At 35.7% G+C, this 22985-nt stretch overlaps 1 protein-coding gene across 1 annotated transcript in view; it reads right to left on the bottom strand.

Annotated features, from left to right (window-relative positions):
- Positions 1 to 3412: 3412 nt before the first annotated feature.
- The window catches only part of LOC150106991 (clavesin-1-like), a 41167-nt gene continuing 21594 nt past the window's right edge, over positions 3413 to 22985 (bottom strand). Inside the window, exons 2-6 of the mRNA XM_090392865.1 lie at positions 9871 to 10078; positions 5327 to 5569; positions 4771 to 4967; positions 4429 to 4539; positions 3413 to 3860 (exon numbers count right to left, since the gene is read on the bottom strand). Coding sequence (XP_090248991.1) covers positions 3681 to 3860; positions 4429 to 4539; positions 4771 to 4967; positions 5327 to 5569; positions 9871 to 10015 — 876 coding nt within the window. The 5' untranslated portion in view covers positions 10016 to 10078 and the 3' untranslated portion in view covers positions 3413 to 3680. The remainder of the gene's footprint in view (positions 3861 to 4428; positions 4540 to 4770; positions 4968 to 5326; positions 5570 to 9870; positions 10079 to 22985) is intronic.

Consider the following 22985-nt stretch of genomic DNA (forward strand, 5'->3'; position numbering starts at 1 on the left):
AAATGAGCTTAGAGATTGTAGTGCCATACAAAAGCACTCTTTCAGAGAAGATGTTTAATCAATTTTGCGCTCTCCCTTCTTATTCTCAACAAAATCATTAATGTGTTCATCGTAGCCTATACTCACAAAATGATTCTCCTGAAAAAAGAGCAACCAAAGATTCATCTATTGAAGCGTTGTCAGGCCCTCCTTGACACCACACTTCACAGGGACATTTCATTCTGAAACATGCGATGGAACACTATCGCTACTTGCTCACATATTTTTCAAACTATCAGAAGGCATAAATACTGAAGAATCTAAATACTCATAGACTTCAATAAACAGAATTATATGCTTTCATAAGGAACATCTAAAAGAAAAAACAGCAGATTGATTCTATGACTGTACACACATAGTTAAGTGGAAGAGGACTTTGGGCAACGCAAGATGAGGCCAAAGTAGGCAGTGTCATCCACTCTATGATGCTCCGTAATCTCACTGCTAATATTTTAAGCTACCCAAACCCCATAGAATTCCTTCCGTTTAATTAGCTTTTCTAAGGTTGGTTCGCTTTCACGAACATCTTCTTTTGTATCCCCAAGACAAGTGCGGAGTACAATCTGGAGATCGAAGTTAATAATCGATTAAGGTACAGTCACGATCATATTCCTCTTGTCATCGTTGGACGACAAATGCCCTATAGCATCCTGCTTAATCCTCGAAATATTCATCGCAATGTTAAGGTAAATAATTAATGGAATGTTCCATTATTTATACGGAATTCCCATCACTGCAAAATGAAATTTTATCTCCTTGAAAGAAAATTTCAGATAATTTAATTATCGGTTGAAAATTAAACCTCCAATCTGAACTGAATTCGGAACTGAACTCTCCAATCGTAAAATAAAAAAATAAAAATTCATCAAAAATTTAGAAATTCTTCACATCGTAAATATTTTACAGCAGAATAGTTTCATGAATATAGCATTCGATTAAACAAAAACTGTTTTACTCCTTTTTTGATAAAACATCGTGGGATGTTCAGCAAGAATTCAAATAAATAACTGCTAAATTTGATTTTTGCTTCTCCATGATGTGCATTACAACATTTCGAAGGTGGTGTCAAATTCTCGTGAGTGATAGTGGAGAGGAAAGCCTAAACAGCAATGCGAATTAACTCATGAACTTTATTCAAAGGAGGAATAATTAATCTCCATCGTCTTTACATTTCAAGTAAGTAAACACAGTCAGTATACTGTGAAACTCTACGTATCAAATATTACTACGTATGTTAGTATGTAATATTATATTCGTCATGAGTGACCTTCGGTATTTCGAAGCTCCAGATAATAAAAGTGAACACATTTGACTAAGTGGCAGAGGGGTTAACGCACCCGACCCAATAGACTGTGTGTTCGAATTCTGTCTTTGGCATGGATATTTGTGCTTGTCTTTAGATAAGAGAAATGACTTTCATCAACCGGTGTGATACCACTTTCCCGCTTATTGGAGGCCCGAATTGTGTGTTAAAACTTGAAGAAGTCCAGTGTGTACTCTTCTACAGTACTTTCTGGCTTATGTGAAAATATAAAAATTAAAGTAAATAACCCTTCTTCAACTCATAGTACTAATACACTGTGTACATGTAAATGTACACAGTGTATTATCTACATTTCTATTATCTACATTACACAGTGTAATCTACATTTACAACACAGTGTGTTGTAAATGTAGATGTTGTAAATGTAGATTTACAACGTTTTGTGAATGAGAATCGCATAAAAATAAATTCCACTCGCTTGGTAACACTGTTTTGAATGTTGTAGTTCTACTCGGAGGTCATGTAGGAACTTTAAAGATCGCAGGGATCATGTTTCCAGGTGCGAACTATTGATCGACATATTAACCTTAAATTCTGAGATTCTTTCTGATCTCCGAAGAGAGCCGCACTGAAGGTTTATATTCTTATAAACTTTGAATGATTTTTCAGACCATTTCAAGTTTCTTAAAGCCAACATTATTTGTCTCATGTTAGAAGTTAAACAGACCAAAACAGCATTGGAAACTGATGAAAACCAATGTTTAATTCTTGTAATATTTCGTCTCAGTCATAGAGACATCTTCTGGGAATACAATATAAAATTGTAACACATACACACATCCACAAAGGCAAGACAAAGCAAAGTGAAATCCACTAGACATAAGTCTATAATCCGTACTAGGTGGGGCACCTTCCATGAACGCCAGTTGGAATCCAACCGAGATCGTTATTAATTAGTTACCGATGTCTCTGGACGGACTGGAAGGACACCCACCATCCACGTGGAAAAACATTAAAAACACATTTGTAATCATGACTGTGGTCAATCAGGTCTAGTGAACCAAGCCTTGGACTACATGCAGAATGAAGGGGAAAAAAACCATCGTATTCCATCGCAGGAAGTGAAACACTTTTTCTAGAATTTGCAGCTGCCCTTGGAAACTCACATAATCGAAATATATAAATATTTCGAAACTCCATGAATATGGAGTTTCCAAGGACCGCTGCAGATTCTAGAAAAAGTGTTTCACTTCCTGCGATGGAATACGATGGTTTTTTCCCACTTCATTCTGCATGTAGTCCAAGGCTTGGTTCATTAGACCTGATTGACCATAGTCATGATTACAGATGTGTTTTTAATGTTTTTCCACGTGGATGATGAGTGTCTTTCCAGTCCATCCATAATAAGCAAACTTGCAGGAACAAGGAATTCTATACACGTCACTGAGAAAGGGGGGGAAGGTGGTCCTTAAGGGGATATTAAAAAATATGTTAATATTTTCCTGGTGCCGTTTCCATTCCACTATGCCTCTAACATTAGTCCCACCCAGCACTTGAGCCTAAACATGCGATTATTTGCCTGCTTTGATAAAATACAAAATAAAATATTTTTACAGATGTATATTTTATTTTACTTACATTATTTTATTTTATATACAGATGTATATGGTTCTTCTACTTATAACGAGGCTCATGTCTGATTATAAGTATTTAGATTTAAGTTGATTTCATTGCCGTGTGTGTGGTTTATTCTTTTTTATATATTTTTCGTTATTTCGGCTACTCTCTTCTGCTTTACTGCTCTCTGAGGAAATAAAAGGGGTTGGTTACAGAATTACGAAAGATTTGTTAATTTTTGGGAGACAGGAAAAGATTGTATATGGCAAGATTCGAGATAGGGAAGAATTAAGGGTATTTAATTACCATTATTCCTGCCAAGGATTAAAAAATCCTTCCTCGCTGTTTAATTTAATTATCTATAATTCTTCAAATAGAACAAGAAACAATCGACAAACCATCAGAAAAATATACCAATAATCTTTCTCATCTAGTCTTAAATCAATGTGTGTTTGTGTACTTGAGGAAGTCAGTATATAAAAGGTGCTGAAAAGTTTGAAATTTCATATGTTTGGTGTGAATCTGAATTGAATATTGATCTATCAAAAAAATAATAATACATAACGTATTTATTAAACCACAAATTGAATTCGTATTATTCCTTTTAAGTGTTTAGCCCAGCACGTAGTAATAATTTTAAAGTGACCCAATGCCAAATGAATGCTTATTTGTGATCCGATCAGAGACAAGCGTTGGCACCGATACTGCTTCTTACGGTGTGACTTCCTTTAACTAAGAGGAATCCTTTTCAGATGAACACTCAAGAGGGTTTCTTACGATAGCCATACTGAAAGGAAGATAAGTAAGCGGATTCCCACTCTTTCAACTTGTTGAACGTTTCCATTCCTTCCAGAGGTTCGAGAAGACCTCCGTAGTCCGATGGCAAATAGGCGGGTGGAAGAACTTTGTGGAGATCCGTCAGGCTGTTGTGGAAGATTATCTGCAAAACAGAAATAACATTGTGTAAGGCATACAGATTAGTGAGAAGTCGCAACGTTACAATTACTATCACTACAATTGCATTTAAGTCAGTTAGGAATGCAGACCACAGATGCACAAGCGCCATTTTTTTATTCTAACACTGAATCAGAAATTATCTGTACCCCAAATGTCATGAAGACATAATGCAGTAGCGAATCAGAATCTAAAGATCTAAAAAGGCAGGCTTTAAAAGTGCAAACTTTTCTCATTCATTTTAATGGTGTCCTCGAAATTTCCAAATGTTTTTTAATTTTACTTGCGCAAAATATTTAATTAATGGAGTTAAGTTTACTTAATGGGTGGTAAAGGTATGTGGGCATCTTTAGTATCCATTAAGTAAATCGCTCCGTTTGATGGACATACTGTGATATGTGGTCCTTTATCCACTCATTATCAGCAACATGCAACACTCAATGTTTGAATATCAAATGAACGAATGATGATCCATCCTCTCCCCCCTCACGAAAAAAAAAAATCTCTCCTCTCTCAATATCTCTTCTACTCCTTAGTTCAATCTACGTACTTACCCTTTTCTTTAGTTTTTCTGACAGGAATGGCTGAATACAAGCATAGACCGATCTCGCTATTAAGGGCATATTAAGTACGTGGGACTGTTTGTATCGTAGCGGAAGCCCTTCCTGTAAATAAACAGAAAGGGAGAAAATGTTCAACTTTACACCTCTAATGTTGAACCTATTTTTATTAGGAGAATTAAGTTGCGATAACAACACTGATGTTGTTATGGCAACTGTTCTACCATGTGCTTTTTCATGATTTGATATTTATCTGGACAACCAATCCAATATGAAGGATGGTTGCCACTTCCTGAGTGCGATTCTGTGCGTAACACTTCAATAATCAGAACTTACCTGAATGAATCTTATAACTTGCTGGATCACAGAAATCCTGAAATATTTTCTAATGTGGTTGAGTCCCATACCGCCGAGGTCAGTAATCGTTATGGCTCCGTTGATGTGCGTTGGTTCGTAATTCAGAACCCATTCCAGAGATAACAAAACAGCCCTCGCGACGTCATTGAACTCCATTACTTTGGGATCCAGAACACCTGAAATGTGGGAAAAGTTTTCAGTTAAAAAGTACTTATTCCAAACCTGCAGTTAAATGTTGTCGTGTGAAAGGGAGGATAGTTTTAAGAGAATTAACGTTGCTTTTTTTACTGCCAGTTGCACAGAACAACTGCAAATGAAATGTGCAGTAGTTCCTGTTAGAACATCCCTCTCTCGTGAAAGAATCGCGTGTTTGATTGCTGTAGTAAGCAAAAAGTTAAAAGGCAATTTTAGACAGGCCACCACCACCTACGTGTTCAATCATGAAACGTGATTTGAGTCGCTAACCAAGATTGAATATTCACTTGATTTGACGTTCCAATTAAAATCAGAATGAAACAAGGCTGAGATTACTCACCGACCCTCGCAAGCAGGATGACCTCTCCTCCGGGTCCTCGATTAGGCAACACGTGAATGGCATTCGCTCGAAACACGTTCAGCACGTCTGTGAATTCCGAGGGTTTGAACAACTTGGAATGCATCTTCTTGATGGAGTAGTGGGTTCTGATGGAGCGAAAAGTACTTTGGACACTGTACTTCCTCACTCTGAGGAACGACAACAGAAAGTTCTCCTCGGTATTGGGAACAAATTCTTCTTGGGCTATTTTATAAAGAAAACTACGTAAATCCCTTAACAACAAGAGTGGAAGAGATTCTTATCTCTCTCTCTCTCTCTCTCACTCAGATTTTTTCTGATAATTATTAGTAGTTTCGTTTATTTTATAACTCGCGAACCTTTATTCGCGAGTTATAAAATAAATAATTAATTATATAATAATTAATTAATCCTACGGACTTCCATTGAGTGTATTTTATCAATAGAAATAAACTTTTATGGCATTTCTTAATTTTTTAAATGAATACACCTGCCGTGTATCCAATTAAACAAATTGGAAAATATAAAATTGCCATCCGTCTGTGTAAGTTTTACGTTTGAATAATAATAATATTATTATTATTATTATCATTATTATTACGTGACACCTCCAAGGAGTCCAAGGACTCACCGCGAGAGGGCACTCTACTCCACTCCACTACGCATATCTAACCGTCTCCTCTACTACACACAACTACCATCAGTGCCATCTTCGCCACCACCAACAGTATTTTTTGTCTGTAAATTGCGTGTATTCTTATCTTCTCCACCAATTTTTGTTCACATTTGGAATATGCATGAATTCATCAGCAGACAATTTGCCAAACGATTTTTTGACAATAAGCAATAGAGGTATTGAAATCTTCCAAGAAATAAAAATTGGTCTTTTACACACTTACAGTGATAACTCATAACTCTGAACTGGATCGAGCATAGTGAGTTCCGTTTGTGATGATTCAAGAAGTACATTTCGTATTTTACTTTCAGGTTTATTAAAAACAAAGGAAGGCGTCCTCGCCCGCCCTCAACACACAAAATGAGGGGCGGTGCCTGGAAGTCATCGCCTCCCCGTTTATAAAATCATTTCAGGTCTATAAATCCGCCATAAATTACATTATTCCAAGTCCAGTATAACAAGAAATGTCTAGAAATATGATATTCACACGAATATTTATATTTAGACGTGGTATTCTAATCCTGAACAGAATTTAGTCGTAGACATGTGTACTTTTTCTGATCGATTCTACAGAATGAACAACTCCACGTGGGTGTCGTAAAAATCGAGTAATTCTGGACTAGTTGAATAAAAAGGCCCAGAGGAAGTCCATCTAGTCGAAAAGAAGAAATACAGAAAGACGTATATGGAATAAGTCAAATGCTAACAAACATGAAGAAATCCTTCAGAGGAAACCATTACATTGATGGGAAGTTGTCCTCATGGGCTATGTTTGACTGTAATTACAAAAAAAAAAAAAAAAAAAAACTTTATTTAAGCGCCTCCGTGGCGCAGTGGGAAGAACGACGGTATATTGCACCCTTCTGGATGAGGGGATTCCTTATATGGGCTTTTCCAACAAATGATCGTCTGGAGGCTAAATTGCTAAAAAGATCAGAATTTTCGCTGTTTACTTGTTCCTCTGCTCTTAGTCGACATGTTTATAAGACGAAATGTGTGCAATGTTCATAAAACTGGTCATTAAACGAATTGCGTTGTAGCAACCGAAACGAACTATAAGTGCATGAAGTACATATAAATAGACTTTTCCTTTATTAATCTGCAATCACGAAATTACATCCATGAATTCCTATGATCTGAAAATATGGTTTTCAGATAATAGGAATTCATAGCAATGATAGGTCAGAGGGTCTAGGAAAGTGAGATTCGGATAAATATGGGACTCGATGCTATTTTCTGTTCACACCATTCTTTACATCAGAGAGTGTAATATTTTCATAATGTTTTTCCTGCACCATCCTGGTGCAGGAAAAACATTACTAAAAACTGGTCTCTCTCTCTCTCTCTCTCTCTCTCTCTCTCTCTCTCTCTCTCTCTCTCTCTCTCAGTGCCAATAAAATTTATACTAGACTAAATGTGCACTAACTTCAAAATCAAAGGAAAAGTTGCGTTTTATGAATATTTTCCACAAGAAAATAAATATTTACAACTTTAAGGTTTCCCTCTAATCATATTTTCTTCTCTTTCTCAAATAAATCAAATTCAACTTTACTGCTTGAGTATTTTTTTCGTGTCACCAAGCTGAACGCTCTTAGCTTATGACAGTGTATAAGATACAAAACATTTAATACAAAATCTGACTCAAAACAAAATTGACATATCGGTTTAATAAATGAATAAAAAATATACTGGGATTGAACAGAGATACAAATCCCTGCCTACGAACGTTTTGAAATTTTGTAACAATAAACCGCATGTAAATTGAAGCATTATGATTTTGATCGGAACAAAAACTAACTGAGATGCAATCTGTTTTATGTTTAATCAATCTTAAAATCACTTTTTTGAAAGCTCGGCTGTCCTCTCACTTTGAAGGTAGGTGCATGATATCACTTCCAAGTCCGCGTGGGTCGCCTAGTGGCTTTGCGCCTTGCAACCATATGCCTATGGAAGGAGTGTTCTAAGTTCGATTCCCGTCGAAGACGTGAGGAGCTTAAGGATCTTCCTCAACCATAGCCAAGTTAGCCGGTCTTGGGAGTGGACAGCAGTGTTTTTCCACCAGTTTATCTGGGGTTTTTCATCCCGCAAGCAGGCAAACCGGTCCCGTGAACACACAAGAATTACAGGAATTAGTCAGGAATACTGACCCAACCATAGGTCTCATTCGTCAGCGATGCCGGTTCCGAGCCCGGGTAAAATTTGGGGGACTAAGATGGTGCCGTACCTCCCGTAAAAGGGATTCACGGCCGCTGTATCATCATACGAAAATTAATTAATTAATCGCTTCCAAATTCTATTTTAGTTTCTTGTGTGTGTGTGTGTGTGTGTGTGTGTGTGTGTGTGTGTGTGTGTGTGTGTGTGTGTGTGTGTGTGTGTGTGTGTGTGTGTGTGTGTGTGTGTGTGTGTGTGTGTGTGTGTGTGTGTGTGTGTGTGTGTGTGTGTGGCATGTACCGTAACTAGAACAGAGCAGGAGGAACAGTAACATGTCAAAAGTTGTGCTCTTGACATACAGCTGCGCAGTATGTCAAGAGTTTATAAGGCACATTTTATAAATCACAAAATAATAATAATAAATGTTGATGTTATTGGTAAAAAAAATAGTACATTTAATTGTGTATTATAAAAGGAGGGAAAAAAAATTTTTTTTTACGAAACTCAGAAGGGGTTGCGAATTTATTGCGTAATTTAAGTGCAGGGGTTAAATTGCTCTGAGTTTGTGTGATAAAAGAAACGGGATAGCGTTATATAATTTATGAAAAAGCACCTCTCTGACTGTTTCCGTTAATTGCACTCCTAATGATACAATTTCGTCAATGCTTCACGCAATGGTTCAGATGTTGGAGGAAAAAAGTTCTTGCGTTATTGTGTTGCATCTTCGATGAGAAATGTGAGAAGAAAGACCTTAGCCATTCGTAAATCTTAATGATTTACGAATGCCTAGGATCAAGTCATTAAGCCTAACGAATACGTTGGCTTAATGACTTGACAAGTTTAATTTCAAGCACACAACGGGGATACTTCATGTGCCTAATAAGTAGTTCACAATACAACAGTGATCGTAGGTTATCATTGAAACTGCTTTTTCTCCATCAGCGTGCGTCCATCTATAATTTTCTTTGCGTTTCCTTTCATTCAGATGTGTAAACCTATCCCCTCCTGTCTTCATATTATTTTCTGGGCGGTTAACAGCGTTTTAAAAAGTACTGGTAAGCTAAATGCTACTTTAATGGCGTCTCAATATTCTGCATGTAATTTCCCCAGTTTCATAAAACTCAAAATAATTCAGACAAATATATTGTCTTAGAGTTAAAGACCACGGGATGGCCGCAGTCATCTGTCCTACTCTCCTCCCCAGATGCCCATAAAATCATTGAAAACGTTAGACCAACTGTTTCGGGAGGTTAAGGGTGGTGTTGGATATACATATTGATTATAAGTTACAGCTAAATGGCCTCGCATACTCTTTCTGGGAAAAAAAGCATTAGAGGATTTATATCATTATTTTCATAAAATTTTACATATTCATAAGTTTAATCCAGTTCAGGACAATGTTGAGACACTGCACCTGTAAAGATATCACGAAAGTAAAATGACACTGAGATCATGAGATTATTTTTGTTGTTTTATTGCATGTTTCATTTGTAACAAGATACTTATTAGCTTGATATTTAATAAGTTAAAATAAATATCGTTTAGAAGTTTATCAAGAGAACTTGTGAGAAAACAAATTACAGCACGTAATTTTTATCGTGCTGTAATTTTATTATTTTTTATTTTATTTCATTTATTTTATTATTTTTTTTGATGTGCAATAATTTTCACTATCGAAGTAAAGTAGAAAAATACTTACAACTGAGAAGACTCTTAAGTGCTGTGATTGATTTCTCTTTCACTACAGGACCCTCTTTTAACTCTCTTTGTGCCTTTTCCAGATCTTCGGGAGTAACACTGTCGTCTGGTGGTCTGTACGAAACATTAGAAGCATTTGTAGCCATGTCAAGGGGGTTCAAGTAAAAAGTAAAATTCCAAAACTACTGCTCGGAAGTCAAAGGTCTTTTCTGAAAAAAATAAAGAAATGCAAAATTAGCAATAAATTATGATTCAAAATCATAATTTTTTGCTGTTTTTTTATTATGAGATGGTGTTAATATTACTTTAAATATTTTTCTGTCCTCAGCACTACTTTCACTTTATTCATTTCTTCTTTAAAAGCACATTCTTAGTCATATTCACATGTCGGAGCATGTTGACAAGCAGTACAAAACACAATCTCTCTCTCTCTCTCTCTCTCTGTGTGTGTGTGTGTGTGTGTGTGTGTGTGTGTGTGTGTGTGTGTGTGTGTGTGTGTGTGTGTGTGTGTGTGTGTGTGTGTGTGTGTGTGTGTGTGTGTGTGTGTGTGTGTGTGTGTGTGTGTGTGTGTGTGTTGCGTTTTCCTCCCAGTAGCAACCCTACCAGGAAGTAATTTATTCCTACATGCTCCATTGCATACAATGCTTATATTACAAGTATTACAAGTAGCTTACAAGTACTGATTAACATTTGTATTTATATTTTTGTATCAGTTTTCATATTACATTTATTATAATGCACAATTATATAGTGTTAATATATATATATATATATATATATATATATATATATAATATATTAACACTATATAATTCACACAATATCAATAATTATGTTAGATTAAAAGGACTGGAAGTTGACCTCATTTGCAAATTTATTTTGCCAACGAGGTCAACTTCCAGTCTCTTTTTTGACACTGGCCAGTTGTCTCCGGAAGTGATGATGTGCTGTATTAGGGACATCCGGATGGAGTCCAACAGCTGACAGTCGTAGAGTATGTGGTCAACAGTCTGTTGAAGGTGTGGACTACAAAAGCATGATGGTCATTCCAGGATATGGCATTTGTGTAAGTAGTGTCTTAGTTTTCCATGTCCCGTTAGTAGCGTGGCTAATTCCTGGAGAAATGACATTTTTTTCAGCTGGAGTCTGCTTCTGATGATTGGTTAGAATTTTTTTGTTGTTGATCTGTTTTTTGATGTTTTCCATTCTTCTTCCCACATGTCTATTCGTTTTTCTTCTGGGAGTGTTTTTAAAGCAGATTTCGAGAATTTCTGATAACTCGTTTCTAGCCGCTTCTTTAGCCAGCTGATCCGCTCTCTCGTTACCTGCTATCCTAGTATGCACCCAGCAGAACTTCGTTTCCCATCCATCTAGAGTGAGATTCAGAACCAGCTTTCTTATCTGTTCTATTAACGCTATACGGTCGTTCTTGTTTTTTAGGCCGTGTACAGTGCTTCTACTGTCACTGTAAATCGTTGCTGTGTTTTGCTGAGAGGTTTTGACTTCTAATTCCTGGAGATATGTGAGTGAATGAACTATAGCGATTGTTCTGCTTGGTTGTTGGAACAGACAGGATGCAGTCTTTATCAGCGTTCTTGTATAATGGACTGCCTGTTATAGGCAACGAAAGAACAACCGACGTTCCTTTCGGTTTTGCTTCCGTCAGTGTATATTTGGAATTCGTCACTTCCAGAGCTTTCCTTCTTCTTAATATTTGTTTTCTTTGCTGGGTGAGGCCACTTACTGTAGTGAAGCGGGCGTTCGTAACAATTTGGATCGATGTGGTAACTTTCATTATATCTTCCGGAAGTGACGTCATATGTAAGAGATAATTCTTGTATTTTGAGGCAGATCGGCTGCAATAACGCAAGCTTCCTCGAAAGATATTGTCTTGTATCCTTTGATTATGCGTATGGCTATAAGGCGTTGAACTCTGTTTAGTTTTTGTCGGTTTATCTTTGATTTTAGTGTATGTTTCCAGGCAGGTGCAGCATAAGATATCATTGGTAGTATAGCTGCGGTATATATTGTTTTCAGTGCTCGTTGGCGTAATCCCCACTTAATTCTTGCCGACTTAGCTAGACGGTTTACTACTCGTAAGCTTTTTTCGGCAACATATGAGATGTGCTTATCGAAGGTGAATTTTTCGTCTATTGTTACTCCTAGGTATTTTAGCTCACTGGCTACCTCGAGAACTTCTCAGTGTAGGAAGGCTGTTACAGGTTGTTTTGATTTTTTTCGTGAGATGTGGAGCACTTTAGACTTGGTGCTGTTGAAAGTCACTTTCTTCTCGCGTGCCCACTCTGCAATTTTAAAGAGTTCTTCGTTAGCCATTACTTCTAACTGAAAGCCGACGCTTCCCCCAATCATTATCATTGCATCATCGGCGAAAGCTATGGCTTTTGTTTCAGTAGTGAAAGGAAGTCTTAATAGCGAGTCGTACTGGATGTTCCAGAAACCTGGCCCACAGTAGGAACTTTGCGGACAGCCTCGTTTGATTTCTTTCGTTATAGTTGGTTTTTAATGTCCTGGTTGCTCTTCTGTCTGTAAAATACTTTTTTTAAGGTTGAGTAAGTTTTTAGGGCATTTTAAATCTATTAATTGATTGATTATGGCGGGCCACCACGCAGCATCGAAGGCTCCTCGTACATCGAGTGAGATCAGTAGTACGTCTTTTTTTTTTGCTGTAGACTGTTCTTCGAACTCTTTCACTTCCATAATTGCGTCTATTGTGCTGGACTGAGGTCAGAATGCGTATTGATTGCTGCTTAATAGGTTTCCTGAGTAGGCATAGTGCATTATTCGGTTTATTAGAAGTTTTCCTAGTGCATTACCAGCAACATTTATGAGACTGATTGGTCTGTATTTGTTAATTTCGTCGGATGTTTCTTTTCCTGGTTTGATTATGGGTATAATTTTTGAGCGTTTCCATATTGAAGGAAATCGTCCTCGTTTTAGACATTCGTTGTTAACTGTTGTTTATGAATTCGGGGAATTCGAATAACGCTCTTAGAAGTATATCACTGGTTATTTTATCTTCTCAAAGAGTTTTTGTTAGATCCATTAATCTTAATACTAACTCGATTTCATTAGTTGCAAATAAGTCGGTGTCAGGAGTGTCTATGTCTGTTTCCATTCTTTGTCTGTAAGATTTGTGGATTTCTTCATCTGTTGATTCGTCGTCATCGAGAATAAACTTTTCTATCATAATAGCTGCAGTTTCCGCTAAGTTTTTAGTGTAGGTGCGTTCTGTTTTCTTGATAGTCGATAATATAGGTGTTGTCTTACTCTTGCTTGCTGCTAATTTATATATGTAGTTATTGAAACTGTACAGAATTTTTTCAATGATTCTTTTTTTCGCGTTTGTAATTTTGGACTGATAGCTGTATTTGGCTTTATAGCAGTTCTCTTCTACTCTCTCTTAAATCTTGGTTATTCTATGTTCTTCGGTATAATGGTCTGAGTGCGTTGACACGTTTTCTTAGGACTGTTAGTTCGTTGTTCCACCACGGTACTGATTTTCTTCCATCGAGGTTTAGCTTCTTGGTTGTTCTGAGTGTTTGATCGCTGGATTTTTTCAGACCTGATGAACGTGCAGAAGCAAGGAAGTCTATATCGGTTTGTGCTGTTGCCCAGATGGCTAGGTTATTGTCTAAGCTGAGCTGTTTTTCGTTGTTCGCATCAAGATGATGTTTTGAGATTAAGCTTGAAAAATCTCTTTTTAATACATTTATAAATATCTCTAGGTTGGTTTTATTGGTGAAGTACTTGATGTTAATGCGATGGTTTGCGTTGTCTGTTCCGTTTAAATTTTTGTTACTGATAATGAAACTTATTATGCGATGGTCAGAACAGCTCTTCTTCGTATCTCCATCCAGAAACCCGGGGTAAAATAGCGTTGTTTGCCATTGTTAGATCGATGAAGCTGCTTCCTCCAGTATTTTCGAATGATGGAGTGTTACAGTCGTCGTTTAGTATGTGTAGGGAATTTGATGCTATGAACCCTTCCAAAATTTTACCTCTATTGTTTGTGCTTTCGTTAAACTATAAAACCGAATTGATGGTAAAATCCAAGATGTTGCCCATTTTTTCTAAGTCGTATTTTATGTCAGCGTCATAGTTTATATATATACTTGGAGCCAAAGTTTTAATTCCTCTGTACGTAATTTCGATAAGTACCGAGTCCTCGTTGCTGTGCTGCGATATTAATATTGCCTCGACTTCAGGGTTGACCACGAGTATTGCAGCTCTCTTTCTTTCAGATCCTTTGGAAAATATTTTAAAATTACTTGGAAAGCCGCATATTTTGTTGTTGATGTTGTAGGGTTCTTGTATTAATGCTAGTCTTATACTTTTTCTATTTATAAGTTCTGTTAAGTTATTAACAGCCTTAATAGACCTTCATATAAATCTTCATATAAATGAAGATTTATATGAAGGCATGCCAGGGATGTAGGGCTGTTTCTGTTAGCTTTATTGTTGCTTTCCATACTCTATGTTTTGAATTTTGAGCTGTTTGTAGTAGTTGCATGTCGGGCAGTCTTTGCTTAATGCCATGTGTTTGCAGTCGTTTTTGGTTTTGGCTTGTTTGTTGTGATTTTGGCAATTTATGCAGTTTATTTCTTACTTGTTTCGTGGGCACTCGCTGAACATATGTTCTTTAGAGCAGAATGGACAGGTGGTTTTTCCCCTGCGATCTCTTGTATGATGGTGAAATTTATTGCAGTTAAAGTAGCTCAGAACGCTTATGTAGTCTGAACAATGGCAAATTCTCCGAAGCATTTTTACACCGGCTCTCAACAATTTGGTCCTCACCGTTGGATCGACTTCAATAATCAAGTTTCTCTTGTTCGTTTTTTTATTTGTCATGATAAATTTGTTTGTCATTTTTGTATCGCCACTGAACAGTTCGTTCTGCATGCGGATCGAGTCAATTGCGTTGTTCGTATCAATTTCACTGGGAATGTCATATATAATTAGCCTTGAAATGTGTTTCTTACTGGGATTTGCAACTAACGTGTTTTTGCATTCCTTCGTGATTTCGTTATGTAGCAAGTCTATGATGTCGATCTTTCCTTTGGATTCAATTAAGACTCCTCCTTTGTTAATACGTTTCCTTTTAGTGATTTGATTCCGATTTTGATTTTTATTGGATCTATTTTTTCTTTTATGATATTTTTGGTTTCTTCGGTGTTTATCTGTGCTATCGGTTTCACTATTAATTTATTAGCAAGAATTGTTTTCAGGTTCGTCTTTGTTTTAGTTGTTTTTAACGGCATGGGAGTATAGCTGAGTAGGCTGAGCTAAGTTAGCCTGTTCCTGGTTTTTTGTAGTAGTCTGTAGTGGTCAATTGATACTTTAGCTTCGTTTATCATTGTGTGTGTGTGTGTGTGTGTGTGTGTGTGTGTGTGTGTGTGTGTGTGTGTGTGTGTGTGTGTGTGTGTGTGTGTGTGTGTGTGTGTGTGTGTGTGTGTGTGTGTGTGTGTGTGTGTGTGTGTGTGTGTGTGTGTGTGTGTGTGTGAATGAGAGAGAGAGATACCATTTCTGTGCAGTAATTTTTTATAGATGCAAAGACAAGTTCTCCAAGAAGCCATTCTGATCCCGATCGAGTATCATCTTTTTTAAGATGTTTATAGCGAGGCACACTGATCTAATATGCGGGGAAACGACTACATCAAAGGGATTAGAATAGTGTGGTGTTACTGCACGATGATGGACTGGTAGGGTAGAGTGGCCTCACGCGATGCGTCCTGGGATTTCATGAAAGTTCAATTTTTTTTTTAACACTTTATTATGTCTTGCATACATATAATATTACATTATAATATTATAGAAATTAAGAAAAATATAAAAATTACATTTTTTTTCAGATAAATTACATACATTATATGAACACAATTATGCATAACAAATACTTTCTCGTACATAAAGTTTTTTTTTAAAATAATAATAACAATAACAATAATAATAATAATAACAACAACAACAACAACAACAATAATAATAATAATAATAATAATAATAATAATAATAATAATAATAATAACGACTAGAATAATAATAATAATAATAATAATTTTTTTTAAATTTTTTTTTGTTGTTCTTTCAAATATTTACATGTATACAATGATCGTCTATTCAGTACATTATTTTACAAGGTTCAGCACTTTGTGCTACATATAATGAGATTTAAATAGTAATGATGATAACAGTTTTTTTATATAACAATCATAATAATAATTTACAATTATATTGTTCAGAGTTACATAAGTTGTATAATATTACATGTTGTGGTTTACTATTTTTTTTTTTTTAAGTTTGAAAAGGTGTGATTATACAACAGTATTTACACTTATGCAATCTGAATATTATGTGTCCTTATTTTCTCAAACATACGGTGTAAACTCATGATTTACTTTTAAAATTTTTTTTTTTTTACATTGCATACATTTGTTACAATTATTATATACATTACATTCATTTGTTTACATATGATACATTACTTACATTTGTTTACATGTGATATTTACATTACGTACATTGGTTTACATATAATACATACATTGGTTTTCATGTGATACGTACTTTACATGCGTTTGGTTACATATGATACATCTTGGATGAGAACTAATTTTTTTCTTCCTTTCATCCTCGAAGCTTATATGTAAGCTTATCTGAGGATGACACCAGTTGGTTATTATGTATTGTTTTTTTTTGCTGTGTTTGGATGCTACGAAATTTATGATTGAAAAATTCACAAGCCCCCCCCTCCACACACACACAATAACTTGGAATGTATTGATGCGTCGCTGAACTGGAAGCCTGAGCGAATATATTGTGCTTCATTAAGTTTCTATGGTATTTTGTTTGTGCGTGTTTCTTGTTCGTAGTATCTCCTTAGAGCTCTTTTCAGGCTATTGTAGTTTGTAAGGTTTCTGTATTCAAAAGGTAATTTGTTTATCATGTCTGGGATGTAGAAGTTTCGCGTGGCCTTTCCGTAGTGATTATTGTAATTATATGTGATATAATTAGTAGTCTGATGTCTGGTCATACGGTATGTATTTCTAACTGCCCTGTAGTTGGCATCGAAATAATGTTTTAGAAAGGCTGCATAGTGACATAAATGTTTTGCTGTCAGTATTTTGTGTTCTGCCATTGCAATGTTTATAAGGTCGTGATTTTCTCTTTGTTCCCAAAAGATCAGTTTTGTCATTTGGTAATGTAGCGACATTAATCTATTTAATTTGTAGGGTTCACAGAAAGCATACGTTGTTATAGCGTATCTTAGAATATTTTGGCATAGTGCTTTGTATATTAGTGTTTTTAGGCGTATGGGAACTATGTCTTTTAAGCTGTAGAGTTTGCCACTTATTGTTCGGAGTTTGTTGTGTAGATGTTTTATATGGCTATTCCAGTTCATATCTGCATCGAGGTAAATTCCAAGGTATCGTATTGTTTCTACCTGAGTGATTGTATTGGTTTTGCTGTTCTGTGTGTTTTTTGTGTTGGAAAGTGGATGTTGGATGGTTATATATTTGTTATCAACTGGTCGAGTCAGTGGATTTCTGAATATCATTAATTTTGTCTTTTCTGAGTTTAGGTGTATGGAGTTTTTCGTGAGCCAGTCTGTGATCAGGTTTATATCATGTTGCATATTTGTTTGGGCTATGCTTGCGTTATTATGGATGGATATTATTGCTGTATCGTCTGCGTATTGGAATATCTTACCTTTGAGTGGTAGCTGATTAATATCGTGCGTGTAAATGTTGAATAGAGTTGGGGAGAGTACAGCTCCCTGTACTCTCCCCAACGGTAGCTCTGGTAGTTACTGGTAGCTCTCTGCTTCGGTTTGATCCGATACGTGTGATATGCTTTCTATTTTGAAGGTAGTTTGTAAACCACCTGTGAAGAGGCCCGTCTATTCCAACATGCCTCAGCTTTTCTAACAAGGTTTGATGTGTAAGTGTATCGAATGCTTTGGATAGATCTATAAAGACTACCATGGAAATTTTGTTTTTCTCTAAGGCGGTATTAATTACGTCTGTAAAGTCTTGCAAGAGAGATGTTGTTCTCTTATTTTTCTGAAATCCATATTGTGTTTTCGGGATAATATGAAAGATCTCAGTGTATGCTGTGAGTTTCTTCAGTATGATCCGCTCCATAATTTGATTGATAATTGGAATGTTGCTATGGGTCTGTAATTGCTGATTAAATTTCTTTTTCCATGTTTGTATATGGGTGTAATTATGGCAGACTTTAGCATACTTGGTATCTGTCCTGTTTTAAATATTTTATTTATTAGTTTTAGTAGGATAGGACTTAAACTAGTTGCATGTTGCTTTATATCTTTAGGTCTGATACGATCTATTCCTGGGCCTTTGTTTGGTTTGACTTGATGTATTGCTGAGAGAAGTTCTGCTTCTTTTATGGTTGGGAACGATAATGTCTGTTTTGATCGCGGTCCAAGTGGAGGGTCTCGTTTTGTGATTGGGGGAATATTTCTGTGAAGTTCTTGGATGGAGTCTGCAAAGTATTGGAAGTCATTTGCTAGTTGTTGGATAGGTTTTGCGTCTTTCATGAAGCTGTGTTTTATGGTTTCGGAGGCAGTGGTGTTGGGAACAGAATCTAGCATCTCATTAATCAGATACCAGGTTTGTTTCATGTTGTTTTGTGCGGAGGTTAGTTTGTCTCTGTAGTAGCTTCTTTTTGCATTTCTGATTTGTGTTGTAAGGCGATTCCTTGTTATCTTATATTCAGTTTTTAAAGTTGTGTTATTTGGATATCGCTTTAATTCTTTCCGTAAAGCGTCCTTTCTGTGTATTTCTAGGATTACGTTTTGTGTTATCCAAGGATTTTGTGTTGTTTTTGATCTAATTCGGACTTTCTTTGTAGCTTTCTAATATATTTCCTCCAGTGTGAGTTTAATATTGTTGTATAAGATATCTGCTAAATCTGATGCCAGGTGTTCCCAGTCTGTTTTTCTTATTTCGTGGTTGACTATTTCTTCGTCTATTATTGTTTTCTGTCGTTTTTCTTCTGTGGGACATTGCATGGGTATTGTCTTGGTGTGCAGGTTTAGAGCGGTGAAGTAATGGTCTGCTACTTTGCACTTTATGACTGAAGCAGTGTAATTATTTGGTGATGCTCGGACGTTTATATGGTCTAGACAGGAGGCAGTGATAGTATTTCCGAATATTTCTTCTCTAGTACATGATGTTATTGTTGGTATTAGATTGTACATGGATAGTGTGTCTAGGTATTGTACAGTGTTGTTCTGGTTTTCATTTGCAATGTTTATGTTTATGTCCCAATTATCAATTAGTGTTCGGTTGAGCATATTTCTTGGCTTGAAAGACAGCAATTGAGTTCGTGTAAGAATTTTATCATGTTTAGGTTTGGTGGCCTGTAAATAGCATTTAGTATTATGGAATGCTGTGTATTCGTGCTATTAATGATTTCGAGGCAGAGGGTTTCAGCATGCTCAAACTGATAGGCCATTTCTTTTGCTATTAATTTTTGTTTCATAAATATTAATATTCCACCCCCTCTTCTTGTTTGGCGGCATGATCTATTTTGTTGGAAGCCTGGAATTTGGAAAACAGTCGCTTTGTCATTATTTATGGATACTTCTGTAAGAATTAATATATCAATAACATCAGTGTAATTCCTCAGATAAACCTGCAATAATAACCAATGTTTTCGGATGCTTCTGATGTTAATATGCAAGATTGAGAGACCTCTCGCTTGTACTGTGTTTTGTTTCCATGCATCAAGAGATTCGAAAGTGCAATTGCTGATGATTTCGAGGTGTAATTACATCTATCTGATGGTTCACATTCATTTTTGTTGTGTTGAGATCTTCTTATTGAACTAAGTTGGAGTCTTTTGTTTCACTCTGGCAACCTGTCTATATCTTCCGAGCTTTTTATTTGTATAGACTTTGAAGTCTGTGACTTTCTCAAGAATATTTTGCCGTCTTTGATCCATAAAAATTGATACTTTTTTTCTGTTTTTTCCTTTCTCGCTTTGTACAAAAGATTCTGATTGAAAGGTGTTAAATATTCAGATAGAAAGATTGGCGTATTGTCTTGCGATGCATTTAAATCCTTGACTACTGGTTTTTTCAGTCTGCTGGCTTTTATGAGATTGTCTCTTGTAGCCTTGCTTGTCAGACTAACTATGACTGGCCGGTCGTGGCGAACCTTGTTTTCTGTTCTTCCTGGGAAACCGATTTATGGTCTGAATATCATTATGTTGTAAGGGGATGTCAATTGCATGGCCTAACTTTATAACTACGTCTCTGAGATTTTCTGTGGATTCGGTTTCTGGAAGACCGTTTATGACAAGGTCTTCTTTATGTTGTTGTTGGTTTAAAACTTCGTATTGTTGTTTCAGGGAATTAAATTCTTGACGGAGTTCCGATGTGTCTTTTATCAATTTGTGCTGCTTCTCAGGAACTGCCAAAACAGAATATAAACATCGAAGAACATTGGCGCAAATTAAAGGAAATAATATTAAAATCATCAGAAAATACAATAGGTTACACAGAAAGAGAAAGTAAAAAGGATCGGATCTCGAATGAAGTAAAAAGGTTAAGCGATCAAAGGTAATATCAAAAATAGCGATAAAAAAAAAAATAAAATAATAATAATAATAATAATAATAATAATAATAATAATAATAATAATAATAATAATAATAATAATAATAATAATAATAATAATAATAATAGTAGCGTTTGTGAGTTACATCTTAAGGGTTTCTAATATGGGACAAGAATGATATTATTCAATGTCTAAACGATGATACTAACAACTTTGAGAAATGTTTCAAATTCAAGTATAAATATTGTTAAACAAAATTATTCGAAACGTATATGGGTTTTTAATTTCAGAAGCCAAATACAAATATATTCAGAAAATATCATCAGTTCGTATATTAAAAGTTACGGAAACGATTGTGTAGAAAATGAAAGAACACTTATTGATTTAATGATTTGGAATCCTTAACAGTGCACGTGGAACAACTACAGATGAAGTAAACGGTTTCTTCCAAGAAACTTAAGTTTTTTGCTTCAGCAAACAGCCAAACCAGCCGTTGGACACACACAATTAACCGATAAAACGCGAAACTCATTTGCCTCTCATAATACTAAACGAATTGCCATCTCTGGAATAAATGACGTCGTCCACTTATTTATCCCATATAAACTTGAATCGAGTTATTAGTCTCTCTCTCTCTCTCTCTCTCTCTCTCTCTCTCTCTCTCTCTCTCTCTCTCTCTCTCTCTCTCTCTCTCTGTTTCTCTCTCTAAGCAGTATACAGCGGCAGTTAATTTTCCTTGTCTGTCCCTTCTAATCTTTCTCCTTGGCGAAGTCTCGGTTATGCAAGTAATAATTGTTTTACTACGTCTTTTATTGGTGGCTTGTTCGTTTTATTCCTTATAATTTTAATGTCTTTCCTGGTTGCGATGAGTCTGTGTTTCACAAGTCTGAAATATTACGCAACATTCTTACAATGCTAGGTGAAAACTTGATAACTTTGTAATGCCTTCAAAAAATAAAATGAAACACTTCGATCAAGCTCGGAACGGAAGGTAAGAAAATAAAATTCTGCATCTTGGTTTTATTCTAAAATAGCAGTTTCGTTTAAGAATATATAATTTGCCAACACATTACGGAGATTCGCTCCCTCAGTTCCTGATTCATTTTATTTACTCTTTGTTCGACAACAGACTGGCATGGAAAATAGGTTTTGATTCGTGTTTAAAGGGAAAACCACCAAAAAAAAAAAAAAAAAAAGATTCTCACTTCGTAATTCCAGCCTAATTTACGGATTCTTTAAAATAATAGTTTACGAATAGTTTGTAAATAATACTATTATTAATATGCATGTCATTTTTCGATTGATTATCTCAATTAAAACGCTTCTGTTCATTTAATTAACCGCAGGTGAACGCAGATCACGTGATATTCAGATCGCATGCCATGCGTCACAGAACCGGGAAAGAAAGATAAAAAAACGTCAAGAAACTTCTGCGTAAGTAAAGAGGAGCGATTGACGCTAACGACTTTCTGATGTCAATCTGTTATCACAGAACACCAAGCAATATTTTTTCATGAGAAAGAAAAATTATTCAGAATTAATTTAAAAATAAAATAATAAAAAAACACTTCATATCGTTTTTCATTCTTTCGCATGTCAAAGGGCTTTTAATCACGGAAACAGAAATTGTAAAACTGTACAACCAAACTGCTTAAACGTATTGTACTATTAGTATATCTACTTTTTTTTAGGAAAACACTCTAGAATTTTTCAGCAATAGATAACACACACCTTAATATAGAAATAGAATTAGTAACGCTTATTTAAATTATTATTCCGTGTAGTTTAATTTAAATAAACGAAATTACTCTATAACTGCTTGCATCATTTATTTCCTGTCTACACATAAACTCATCAAAATGACTTTTATTTCTTTCTTCTGAGATTAAAGTACCAAATGCGTCAATCTCAGGAGCATAAACAGACTACAGCGGTGGCCTTCTTCTGTATAAGACCAAATAAATATCAAATGAACGCATCATTCTCTATTGATCTGTGTTTAATTAAACGTTTGCTGATATAAAAGTAATTACTCTTATTTCAAATTTCAAATTTTATTTCAAATCTTGATTTCAATTCTACAATGCATTGAAAAATAAAAACCGCTGGTGCATCTTCCCAAATATAAACAGGCTTTTTTTGGGGCGGGAAGGATTTATAATTTATAAATAATTATTTATTCAGCATAATTGCTTATTTCTGAGCAATAATAATGATAATGAATTCTTTGCCAACTTCCAGATCAACAACAGATGCTATCTTTGAGTTACAGCAGATGATGGAAAGGTTTCGAGAGAAACAACAGGAGCTACATCTGGCATTTATTGATCTAGAGAAAGCATACGATAGAGTGCCAAGGCAAGAAGTCTGGCGGTGTCTGAGGGAGAAGAAGGTCCCAGAGAAATATGTCAGGTTAGTGCGGGAGATGTACAGAAATGTGAAGACAAGTGTTCGGACCTGTCTAGGACAGATAGAAAGTTTTCAAGTAACAGTTGGCTTGCATCAAGGGACA

Source organism: Typopeltis vanoorti, chromosome 5, assembly GCF_054136105.1.
Source record: "Typopeltis vanoorti isolate ZY-2024b chromosome 5, IOZ_Tvanoo_1.0, whole genome shotgun sequence".
Taxonomy (NCBI): Eukaryota; Metazoa; Arthropoda; class Arachnida; order Uropygi; family Thelyphonidae; genus Typopeltis; species Typopeltis vanoorti.